At 41.9% G+C, this 13,414-nt stretch overlaps 1 protein-coding gene and 1 long non-coding RNA gene across 5 annotated transcripts in view; one reads left to right on the top strand and one right to left on the bottom strand.

Moving 5' to 3' along the window:
* The window catches only part of LOC138180945 (uncharacterized), a 214,367-nt gene that overhangs the window by 142,787 nt on the left and 58,166 nt on the right, over positions 1-13,414 (bottom strand). The window lies entirely within an intron of this gene.
* LOC138180943 (dipeptidase 1) overlaps positions 1-13,414 on the top strand; it is a 257,130-nt gene that overhangs the window by 189,630 nt on the left and 54,086 nt on the right. For all 4 annotated transcript variants that reach the window (XM_069115320.1, XM_069115323.1, XM_069115322.1 and 1 more), the window contains one exon: positions 12,890-13,043. In XM_069115320.1, coding sequence (XP_068971421.1) covers positions 12,890-13,043 — 154 coding nt within the window. The remainder of the gene's footprint in view (positions 1-12,889; positions 13,044-13,414) is intronic.

The raw sequence follows: 13,414 nt of genomic DNA, 5'->3' as shown, positions 1-13,414 counted from the left end.
AAGACAAAAAACGTTGTGCGTCTATTATTTCCTTATAAAACGAAAGAAACTTTTCGGACAACCTAATAGAAAGAAAAATTCCAATACGATATTAAACGTTCTAAGCAAACGATTAATAAGATCAGCGACAACGATTGTAAGAATCTGAGCAATCTTACGTGTGCAAAGAAATAGTTAAATTAGTCAACGCAAACAGCAAAGGTAGAACTGTGTAAAAGGGTTTGCACAACATTGTATCATATTAATCGATTAAGTCTAAGCATGTACGAATATTCGCACAAACATTTGACACCATCAAAATGAAATATAAAATCTGATGTTTGTAGGAAACAATTGAAATATAGAAAAAGATGCAAAGAAACGTTTCATTGAAAAATACGAACAATACTTATGCAATCGCTGTATGTATCATGTATCTTATAGATATTGCGAATATTATTTTCATGATATTCTATATCTTTCATAGAGAAATTGAATAATTGAATATTATTTGCGTGAAATTAAACGAAACTATCCCGGTGTAGGTGCAATGAATTTTTTACGAGTTTAATTTAAAAAATCTGCTCACTCTGTGATAAACCCGATTCCTCCAGAAGGAAACAACCGCCGCGCTGCACCGGTTGTTCCGTATCGACACACGAGTTCTCTCCGTTCAATTTCATTCGGATAGCTGGCGGGCGTGTCCACTGGTTCGCCAAGGCGTCTGCTTCGGTTCCATTTAAAGATCGTGTGCAAACGCCAGTCGTTTCCACGATAACGACCAATGTGAAATATAAGCGTGTGCCTTTTGCCACTAGCCCTTTCCACCCGTCCGTTAATTCAGCCGATGTAATAATGTCGAGGGAAGTTTAAATTTTCACACGTGACTTCGTTCCGCGTCGTATCGATCTAAAAATTTCGTGTAAAATCTACGTGTAAAATCTGGCGATAATCGTTCCATTCTCATTACCGAATTATTAACAAACGGATACCAAAATATATTAAACTGTTTGAGGTTCTTCCAGTCAAAATGTATCGATTCGTTTCATGGATATAAATAAGAAAAGAACGTGACACGATTCATTCGAAGATTTATCGAAGAGTTATAATAGAAATTCGAAGTAGGGAACAATAAAGGATTTGCGGTTGCTATGCTATAATGCAAGAACGGGTTTACGATCGATGCAATTACGATAGCCGGTTTAAAAACGTTCGCCGTTTCTATCGATAAAATACCGACGAAGAGTGATAAAAAATTCAGTGTATTATCCTAGGAAGTTCATTTTGATTTTATTTCATCTCATAAATCAATTGACTCGTCATATCAGTTGATCGCGCGTATTCAAATTTGTGTAATATACCTCTTTTCCAGGATTACCCACACATAAAAGTTTAACGATATAAAAGGTTTATATTCTTTCTCGCGTTATAACTTTTTCATTTGATTTGTTCCACGCCATCTACATATTTTTATATAGCATCCTTTTTTTATTTATACCTATAAAACATTGTAATATAAAATTTGATTAGAAAAGCCTGAAACGCTTTACAACATTAGCTCAGAGCTGTCTTTGCGTTACACAATACATCCTCTGATCAATCTTTCGTTATCACGACGTCTAAGGGCAATTGCAAAACCCCCTGACCCTTCCTTTTCTTTTTTTTTTTCTCCCCCTTTTGTCCCTTCCTCTTCCTTCGCTGCGTCACAATCACGAAAAGAAAATAAATCTCTCGTTAGTTATAATTTTCAACGTGAAAAAAGAAACAAGATTATCGCGTGAAGCCGCTATGCCTGACGTAAGTTCGGCGCGGCAGCTCTTTCGACGAGCGCAAAGTCGCTACAAAAGTTGCTGTCACGCGGCTTTGTTACTCGTTCCACGTCGTTCTAATTAATTTTATTAACGAGCGGTGCAAAACCATCGGCTACGTGGAACTTTAGCCGAGAATCAACGAACGTTCGTTAACGGTTCCGCGGGGCGAGCGAATGGAAAAGAAGAGCCGCGGTAACGATCGAAGTTCCCTGCAGAAAGAATCTATGGCTTTAAGCTTGGGCATTGTACGCCAGCGGCGATGAATAGCAGGCAAAGAACAGGGACAGAGAGGCGAATTATTAGCACCGTCCAGCGAATCCAATTTGTAAGAAAAGCGAAGATTCTAAGGAATCGGTTACCGTAAGATCGCGTTATATCCGCTGCTCTTCGTTATTATCGAATCTACTGGAACGACGTCGCGTCGTGACGCCTCGGTTGGCGCGGTCTGCCCGCGAAACTTCACCGAGGCGATATTATCTTCCGATGCAACTGTCTCGTCGAATGAATACCCGTTGTGGATGGAGTTTCCGTGGCGTTCATTTTTTTATGAATAATGCAGATTCTCAACGCGAGTAGCACGTTTTACGGCGAAACGATACGGAAATCGTTCACGGTGGTCCCCCAACTCGTTCCTTTACGACTTACGACGCAACAACGCGATTGAAACGCAACCAGACAGAAATCGTTTCGCGAGAATTGTCGTTAAATCACGAGCCAGAGGATTAACCGCCTAATCTATCGAAGTTGAAGGGTAAAGTGGGATGGTTACTAGATGAACAACAGGAAACAGAGTTACTTCGGCAACCTGACGACGAGGTCGCCAGAGGCAAATAGCAAGCTACGTACAGAGGTTAATTTTCGGTATAACCGGCCCACGATACGCGGCCACGAACCCTGCACGTCTGTTTGCCACCAATATATATGTAATACGTACACCGGTAAAACCGACCACATGAACAGACACCAACTTCTGACGGAGTTAATGTAGCTGTAACGTGTAACTCGATTTCGCGGAGTTAGTCGAAGGCGTCGATGCTGTCTTACCGAGTCCACGCTACCGAGGCTTCGTATTCGTAAATCGGATCATGGATCTTGGATTCCGAAACGTGACTTAAAACTTTACGTCGTGTCACGATCCTACTGTCTCCCTAGGTACGCGTGTCTACTATGAGACAGATAAACAAGGATAGACAAAATAAAGTTAGGAACGTGTTCAGAAATGTTACGATAGTTGAGCATCGTATAGATCTAAAACACTTCTCAAAAATATCAGGCCTGTAAGTATGAAACCGGAATTTGCCTATAGATGGCCCTAGCTGATAATGTAGTTATCACTAAACTGCGTCATTGATGCCAAAAGTCTTTGTTGACATCTCACAAACATTTTCGATTCAGAACAATACAAGTTTCATACAACAGCATAGTTTGTAATAGCGTTGAACTTGTCAAATTTTGTGCCTGGAAACTACGATTTGCGGACAGCATTGATTTTCTGTTACCATTTGAAGAAAACTGCTGCAGAATCGCATCGAATGCTTGTCGAAACTTACGGTGAGCATGCTCTTGGTAAATCACAGTGCTTTGAGTGGTTTAAAAAATTCAGAAGTGGCAATTTTGACGCGAGGAACGAAGAACGTGGAAGACCATCGAAAAAGACCACCGAGCTGTTAAAACCTGGCGAAACCGTTAATACTGAGCGCTACCGACAACAAATGATCGATTTGAATCAAGCTTTGCGTGAAAAACGTCCAGAATATCAAAAAAGGCAACACAAAGCAATTTTGCTTCATGATAATGCACCATCGCATACAGCAAAACCGGTCAAGGAAACGATCGAAGCGTTCAATTGGGAAATATTTTCGCACGCGGCTTACTCACCAGACTTGGCTCCATCCGATTACTATTTATTTGCATCGATGGGACACGCACTTTCTGACCAGCACTTCACTTCTTACGAAAATGTACGAAAATGGCTCGATGACTGGTTTGCCTCAAAAGAGCGACAGTTTTTTTGGCGTGGCATCCACCAATTGCCAGACAGGTGGGAAAAATGTATAGCTAGCGATGGGCAATACTTCGAATAAAATATTTTTAGTCATTTTCATACAATAAACGTGTATTTTCTATACAAAAATTCCGGTTTCATATTTACATACCTAGTAGCATTCAGAGTCCGTGTCGTCCTTAGTGCGTATCGTAAATCTTAAGTGTTAAACCAGGACCTATATAACTATTGAGATATGTATAATTTTGTGTGATAGACTAGATTTGCCGTGTACTAGTGACACACGTATGTGAATATGAGTGTGTGGAAGTATATGTGTGCGCGGCGTTTCGAAAAACAGATGAATATAATTGTTCCGTTGGTAATGTGGTATGGAAGATGGTGAAACAAAGAAAGTGCTGAGACGCGTGCGAATGTATATCGACGAAGATCCTGGAAATCGTTTGTTAAATAAATCTAAAACTATTTTAATATGAATTCTAAGTGAAACCTTAGTGTTCCTTTACTTTTATTTCCGCAATTAAGATCCACGATTCTCAACAATAACAAATGTCGTTCTTCCGACTGAACGTTCCGAGGAGGCGGAAAGTTTCACGAATTGCGGAAAAGAATGACGCGAAGAAGAGTCATCCCATTTAACGTGCCGCTAAACGAAACGATGTAATTACCGAATATTTATGTTACACGCGTGACATCACCACCATTAAAACCGTGTGTAATTCATTTAGCGAGCTTTGCCAGGTATGATAACCACTATAATGTCACGCAGATGTAACGGTAACGACGGCGATACACGATTCCGGCACTCGCGCGAACTGTAATAGCTTCGTTAAATCGCTATACGTAGATGCACTACCGTCCTTTAGTATTTGCACACCTCGTGCACGAACGATCGACAGGTTAATATTTTTATTATAATGTCAAAGTTACGATACGTTTAGCCTATCGTTAACTCCTTATCTCTTCCTGCAACTAAAATCAAATACGTGTACTCTGCTTGATCGTAACCGATACAAGGAATGTACCTGCATCGTTCTATTTTCACATATATCTTCGATGAATGGCTAACAGTTCATATAGTTTAATCTTATAGAATACAATCGCAAACATACATTTCAATTATTCAAAGATCTCAACGTTAAAAAGACACGTTTAAGGATCGTACAAGTTCGGAGACCAAAATTGGATTAAAAAGCTTCGTTTGAAGTATCATTTACGTATGTGCGATGATTTGGAAGCGTCCAATTACTTATGGTCAATAACGCAGCTGTTAGGAGGTGTGTAAGAGGAAGTGAACGACGAGAAAAAGGATTACAAAAATAAATTTTTACGATGTTACGGGTATTATCCGTTGAGGAAGATGCGGAAAAACGCCAGTTGTCTGTTGGGGATCCGAGAGGAGGCAACTTTAAAAAGGCAGTAACTAACTTTACCGTATAGTCGGTGGATTTTACGCTGGATTAAATTTTATGATTCCGGGCGTGCCGCACGGCGACGACCACCGAAATAGTACGGGTCTGCGGCTAATCGCCGAACAAATTAAAGCATAGAAGAAAACCAGCGGCTAATGCGCTGCCAGCTAGACGCTAGTTTACGCGAAATCGGGAGCCTGGAAAAAATCGCCGACTGATTCCCTTCCCACCTGGTACTATGAAATTTTCTCCCTCGTAACTTCTCTGTTATTGAACGATTTAATTCCTTTGCAAGAATGAAGTTGAAGCAGGCAATGTCGAATGTTTCATTTGGAATACATTTAACGTGGTAACGAATAAGATCAAAATAAAATTAATTCGTTAGTTCTCGAAATATACGAAAAGGAGTTAAGTGTAGCAGAACGTCGGACTAAGTAGATTCGGTATTAATTCGATGCTTTTACCCTTCGGATGTACTCGTACATTCGTACGGCTAGATATATACAGAACACATAGAATATAAATAACTATACTTGAGCAGAAAATAACATTTAACAAAAATGTATCTATCGCATATCTGTGTACTGAATACCATACGAATCGAAGAATATCATAGGAAACATGGATTATGAATCGATGCCTGCTAATCAGTTAATTTTTGTGAAACGTCGAACAGCAGAAACAGCTAATTAAATTCTGGAAATAATCAAAGCGACGAAGGAGGTCGTGTGCGTTTCGAACAGGCGATAGGCTCGAGCCGGTCTACCAGACCCGGAAGTCGTATTTGCATGCCTAGTGACTGCCACTGCCACCAGCAAACGGAATATTCGCCATTCGTATGCATATCGAGCCCAGCAACCTTATCGCGCTTTGCCAATTAACTCTCTCCGATGAAAACGTATCCTCCCCCACCTCTTTGCGTTCACATGTGTACGTACCCACACATAAAGCTTCGCACCACCCTTTCGACTTCTCTCCGACGAAAACGACGAAAACTAGGCAGCGCTTTCGTGAAATCAGCTTCGTGGATATCATTCTCCTCTTAGACACGTGTTGTATTCGTTGAATATGCATGAAGGGCTAATGTGAAAATGCTTCAAAAGTACAAGCAGGTGACGTTGACTAGAAAATCACGACTGATCTCCGGTCGGAAGTCTTTGGTCTCCGTTGGGAAAGAGAAAATACTAAGGGGAATGGAAGATGCCGCGGCGGTGTTATCTCTTTAGATGGATTTTCTTCGAGGACGGCGTAATTAGGGCAATTATGTTGAAAAAGACGTTCGTCGAAATCGTCGGCCGTCGTATCCAATTTTCGTTCGGGCGACATTGACGAAGATCGACGAAAGAATTCGGCTCCGGTGTAATTTTGGCCACTCTTTGTACAGCCAGGACGTAATTAGGGCAATCATGCTGGGAAAGCAGCTTTAATGGAGAACGATAAAACGAAGAAGCAAGATATCGGCCCGAATTTTTTTCCACCCTTCTCTCGCCGTGCGCCGGGCGATCGATGAAATTTACCGCAGCAGGGAAAAAGAAGGAAGAGAAAGGATGGGAAAAAGAATAATTCGGTCGGCTATGACCAATAAGCGGCGGAATTTTTACGACACCCTGTTATCGATGAGCGCAAACAAGAGCCTGGCTGTCAGCCAACCTACCCCAAACACTTGCCTGGATCGTCCATCCTCGGCTACCGATGCTTATCACTCATTTTAAAAGATAATTTTTACAGACAGGATCGTCCGAATATCGTCCCGATTAGAGATTCGCTTAGACGCGATGGAAAAGAGGATCAAACCAGTCAGAGCCGATTTTACTTTCCGTCTCTTCGGTTTTCATCGCCGATAAGAATGTGGCTACACTCGACAGCACAAATATCACCACTCGACACTAACTAACACTGGACAACGGCAGCGCAGTGGTTACGAACGTTCGGGACCCGGGTTCAATATCCCGGCGACCGTAGTCCGATTTTTCTTCCACGGTTCTTAAATAGGAAGAATATACAGCAAGTACCCCAGCAGCGCGACATCTACACCCGCAACAGAACCTATCTCGGCCTCTCCAGTCTCTACAAGCCAGCAGTAGCGCACTATCACCACAAACAACTATACGTATACACCTCAGGAAGATCACATGACGCACGATTGATTCGAGCAATACCCGCTCGATTAAAAATTCAAGTACGTCCATCGTTCATCGACCGGTGAATATATCGCGCCAATAACAAATGACAACCGCGGGAATGGCCAAAGCTGTCCGACCAAAAATTTTCGACATTGTGTCTGCTGGTGGAAATGGTTACGCAAACAATCTCGACGCGTCGTTCCGCTGTTTAATTAATTGACATTGCGTAAAAATGCAGAACAAATTTGAAACGCGCTGGCAAACTTTGCTATTTACCGATCGATTTGCCAATAGCGACCTATCCAATTTACCTTCACGTACACTTTAATTTCCAGTATAACTATTTTAATCGTCTTTGGAAACGTCCATTAGAACAGTTTCCGTCAGTTTGTAGTTCCGTTCAGTCGAACACTTTTTAGTCCACAGTCGCATTCAAATGGAAACTCCGCATCGTTTAGCGCTTTTGATTACGTATTTATAGGCGTATCCTGCGTAATAAGCGTACGTACTTCGTCTCATCCAATTCACTTCACTGTACGTATGCGGTCGCACGTAGCGACAGTATCAAACGATCCGGCTCTAATGCTTATTGGTTTTCCTAATTATTACCAAGCCGCGTTCCGGCTATTGGTCGGATCGTTCGTATGTCGCTTCATGCACAGACCCGAGGCTAACCGCATCCGGCGAATATAGTCGGGGAGACTTGAAGGTTCAAAAACAGAATACGAAGACGCTGTTTGAAATAAGATATTCTGAACTTTATAAACTTAATGGTGAGACGTCGAAAACTTATTTGCTGTTTGAATTTTTCTCTCTATAGCGATAAAGAGCGCATAATTTTATCTTTAGAATTAACTGGCCGTGACTAGGACGACGCAAAGAACGTCTTCTGACACGTGTAGTATCTATAATAATATAATAATCCAAAGTATCTATGCGCGTATTTGTGTGGAACGTGGACGCGTATGCGTGAATTGAGGGAATAAAAGAGATGGTTCTGACTGTGAGAGTCAGTCTTGAGCAGTCCCGAAACCGAGCGCGTTATTTAATTCACCTGGAACTTCCGAGACACCCTCTACATACGTTGGACTAACGAACCCTTAATTACACGTGCACGTGACACACACGACCACGTAGTGACACTCAGGCGTGAATAGAGACAGAATGAGACGTCTGGCAAGTTCATATTTTCCTGAATCGGGTAAACCTCTCTTCTCATTTTCGAAGAACTTGATAAAAATAAGACGTTTGATCAGACTATTATATCGTTCGAGGAAAGTTTATTTCAGGAGGCATACAATTTTTGAAGGGAATACAATGTTTGCAAGGAATAGAAACACAAGGACTTTGAGCAACTCTCAAACTTCCACTGAATACCTACATGAACTTTAGACTTTGTACCCTTGGACCGTCGGACTTTTGAACTCTGACAACTTTGCATGTTAGAACTCTACAACTTCGTACTTACGCTTAAGTTATGTTCATTAAATATTTAGTGTTAGCAAATAAGTTTTTATTTATTTGTTATATAACCTGTTTTACTGATTGTACGGGGGTCTTAACAGACGCTATAGCGTACAATCCATTCGATACGACGCAATCCAACCTGAAAATCCAATCACCATTCGGAATAGCTGAGGGTTGGAAAGGAAGCTGCTAGGGATAGAGCGGTAAACAGTCCAAAGGAGCAACGAAAGTATTTCGAGCAAACAATCCGTGTCGATTACGGGTCCGACCGCGCAGAATACAAAGAACGCGTCGCGACAAATAGAGAATACGAATACGAGCTGGTAGCTAGCGTTCGAACGAATTAGAGGGAACGATTTTGTATGTTTTTAGGATCTGCTGGTGTCACAAGCCAAATGCTTGTAATCGTTAATATTAACATTTGAAAACCTGCTCGATGGTGACCTGTTATTATTGTTATAGTTAGACATAGTAATATTAAATAAAACGATGAAAATTAAATAACTGCTGAGAAAATCCAGTTAGAGTCTGTAAACGATTCTAATCAGGCGGATAAGTCATTCGGTCGATTGTCTTCGTTATCGGTGGCTGGTTCAGCGTTACGAGCGGGCTAACGCTAGAACCATTGGAAGCTTCAAAATGAGCGGTTCGTACGTTTTCGTAGAAATTTTATAGGTTTAAGTGGATTCTCGAGAATGTTAATGATCGTTCGATGAAGTGTGTACGTGTAATTCGATGGCTAAGGGCCGTAGTGTCAACTTTTCAAACATTCTGCTAATCTTCTTTTCTAGAATAGCAAACGAGAAAAACAGATGGCTCAGGGATTAGAAAGTTAACGTATGCAACAGCTTAGTAAACGTTAATTGATAGGAATGTTTAGAGAGCGAGTTCCCTAGCGAGTCCTTATAAACTTTTAGAATTATCGGACGACAAGTGGCAAAAGAGAAAGAGAGAGAAGAGAGAGAAACAGAGGAAGCAGGAGTTGGAGGAGATGGGTACACAGGCTGCTCGTTTGGTTACCTAATTCGTTCGAAGTTAAATTCCCCTCGCACCATGTTCAAAGTGCATTCAGCCACCATGCGGTGCGGTTGATGGCAAACGGTTAGAGAGATCCATCTCTGATTTAGGTCAGATTTGTTGAGGTAACAATACGCACGTTCCTTCTCCATCCGCCGCGTATACACGGTTCTATCCTCTCATTTAGTCATGTAACAAAATTCCTTTATGTCACGACCCTTCTGTTTCCCGGCATCTCATTGAGAATTTGTGGAGTATTTTCATACCAAAATTGGCTATTACGTACAGTGAAACGAGAGAGCGCGATGATCGAGGGAAGAATTGGAAGAGACGAAATGTTGACACGTACATCACGCGCAGCAACCCTGTAAAACAATTTCAAATAGCCGCATTTTCACGAAACTCATTGCACAAAAGTTGGCAAATATTTAAATACACCTGGCAAACACATAATCGATGAAGAATCAGCACAGCAAAACACAACGTAAATATTGCTCAATCTGTCCTTTCGTTCTTTTAATTCCATTGCATCTGGTGGAATAATTTTTCAAGTTCCGTGTTAATCAAGTTTACCTTCAAACCACGGAACATTCGGTTTCACCACGCAACGTCACCGCCCCTTTCGCACAATGAACGCCATTAAAGCTCCAACAAGACGATAAAACCGCGTCGCCTTGCCAATTAAACCATCGCGGAATCGATTATTCGCACGTCTATGTATTACGCGTAACTATGGAGGAACATGGGTTAGGAAAAGGTGGTGGAAACTGGAAACAAAGTTGGAAGGCGCATCGCGGAAGGCACACATCGAGCCGTTTAAAGTTAGCGGCATTGTCATACGCTACGAAACTTTTGCAGCAAGCCGGTGAAACGCAGTTACGAGTTTCCGCGAGTAATTACACTAGGCGTGTAATCGCGATGCTATCAAGAAATACAACTTGGCGCCATCGCGTCCTGCTCAATTAGCTGTTCGCCAACGACAGCCAACAAGACGCGGATTCTCTCTGCCGTTATCCGCGCTTCATCCTACATCCGCGCGATTATTCAAATTGTTTCGCCACGTAGATGAGGCGAGGTAGGCTGCGTCTTCTGCGTCGCGTCGATTATGCCGGGTTAATTCACGTGTCAGCCGAATGAAACGGGCTAGGAATGCGACGCGTGCTTAGAATTATCCAGGTTCGTAATACAGTTTTAATGGGTATATGGCTTTCGAACAAGAACTCGTGCGCCTCGAGTCGCTGTCTCGGCCTCGTAATTACACTCGTTTCATGGATTAACCTTGTATGTTAGCAGAAGGAGAGCTTCTCCGGTCTTCTTCGTTTTTACCTCCTTTCTTTTTTCCTTTCGTCGTTCGAAAAGTTTCCAGTTTACCCCGACGTAATTACTTTAATTAAAGCTTCACGCGCTCGAGTACCGTGCCTGTCAGAGTCTAAATGAACACGTCCCCTGAATACGTTTGCCTCGGTGTTAAATTGCCAGATATAACGTACGGAATATACCTTAAGCAGGATCTTAAGGCGACAGGAAGCTAGTGTAACATTGATTGTAACTCGAGATCGGATATCCAGGTTACACACCGTACATATATCCAACAGGAATTAACACGGAACAAGAATACCATGAGAGAAACAGGGGAACTAAGGGCAAGTTAGACGTTGGCTAATGCTATTCCAAGATGCGAAGTTCCCTAGCTTGCCTAGTTCCTCTCTCATTCGCTTGTATTTCGTCGCTCTGTATTGCCTCGGTAACGTGGCTCACAATCTCGAATACTCCTTTCACGCTGGCTCTATATCGTCTGTGCGTATCTTTCGTCGATAGAAACTCGATCGTGTGTATATTCAAATGAATTCCATTAGTTTCGATATGGTGCAAATATACCAACATATTGTAGATAATATTTATATAGTGAAAATTTTCGATGGAATTTTGCGTACACAGCAAACATCGGGATTTACACACAGTCTGGACAGAGTTTTCTTTCGCGAATTTCTACTCGTGCTTCGCTAACAATGTTGACGACCCGAGTCTCCAGTATGCCAATATTTGACCAACAACCGTCTATAAAAATCCTCGCAAAAGGAATCAAGCATTTTGTATGAAATAAGTTGGACGAAGTGCGGGCGAAGTAACCGAACCTGTGGAGAAACTTGCACGTCGCCTAATGCTATTGTAAGAGGCAAAGTTTACTCGCTTTACCGTCCCTTCTCGTCGTATATCTCCTGTTCCATTCTACTTCCCCCCAGAGTACGGCTTCCCCTGTCCGCAGGACACATGCGGTGTGTTGCTACTTGAAACAGGGGCCATTTCACGGTATCGCGTCACACTCGATAAAACGGATCGCCGCCTGTGTATAAAGTACACGGTGAAATGATACGAGCAGATATAAAGCGTCGAAACAAGTTAACTTTGAATCGCTGTGGTGTGGCTGAAATTGCTGATAAACGAGTCACGGGTCAAACTGCTCAACTCTACTTTCTGTCAGTTTGTCAATTTCATTACATAAGTACACGATTAACGTTCGAAATCTTGAAAGAAAGAAACAAATTACTTAATTGCACGTGTTCATTTATTACAGTAGGACGACGTTAAATAACGACGAGTTGCAAAATAAATTTAGAAAATAGCGTTTACAGCATCATCACTTTCCCCTGCTTTTCAATTTATGAAGTTGATCAAGCAAGTGGGAACTGAAAATGGCCAGATGATAAATGAGGCGAAATACGGGGATGGTCGCGAGACCGATAACTAAATTTAATTAAAAGATAGTTTCAACAATAAATCACATAAAAAAATTACACCTCGTGTATTTCCTCTGTGGTCTTCGTTTATGATCTTTCAAGTATGTTGAACAAAATAAAATCGCACGATCATTTCACGAGAAAGAAAAAAGTACAGGCCATGACGGATACAAAGGTAACCCAGAAGTATATACAGCCAACCATATTTCTTTATTTCTTCTAATTCGCAAACAGATGCAAGAAAAACCGCGGAAGATTTCAGAACGAAGTAATATGTTACGTTGAACGATAAATTCTAGAAAGACATTAATTTTCTCCTTTTGTTCGTTTGCTGCAGGCACAACGATCTACCATGGAACATACGCAAGTTCCTGAAGAATCAGTTGAGGGAATTCAGGTTTGATGACCTGAGGGATACCCACCCTTGGTCGCGGAGCGCCTGGAGCCACACGGATCTCAGAAGATTGAAGGAGGGTATGGTTGCAGCGCAGGTGAGCACAATAATAACCGCAATAACGTGAGCTCCCGTGAAAAGGCATTAATCCAGAGGTACGTGGCAGAGATGTTTCACGAATCGCGAAAGCGGATGATATATATTTCGACGGTGTCCGTAGACAATGTCCAATTACTCGCAGTACACCATATCGCTACATCTGCCTGGTTCTGGCGCACGAGACACGTTTAGCTGGAAATATTCTCGAGAAAAAGGCACCCTCGTGAGAGAGTCGATGCGCCAGCCATTTGAAACATTTTTCCTAAAAGTGACCTTCCCCTCTTTCTGCCGCTAGGCTACGATTTATGGCCCGATAAAAATTATAGCCAACCTTTTCGTTTGTTCTCAGATCGGTAGAATCGTACGGGT

This window comes from Bombus flavifrons, chromosome 6 (genome assembly GCF_040668555.2).
Source record: "Bombus flavifrons isolate JBK064 chromosome 6, iyBomFlav1_principal, whole genome shotgun sequence".
Lineage (NCBI taxonomy): Eukaryota > Metazoa > Arthropoda > Insecta > Hymenoptera > Apidae > Bombus > Bombus flavifrons.
This window is presented reverse-complemented; position numbering and strand designations above follow the sequence as displayed.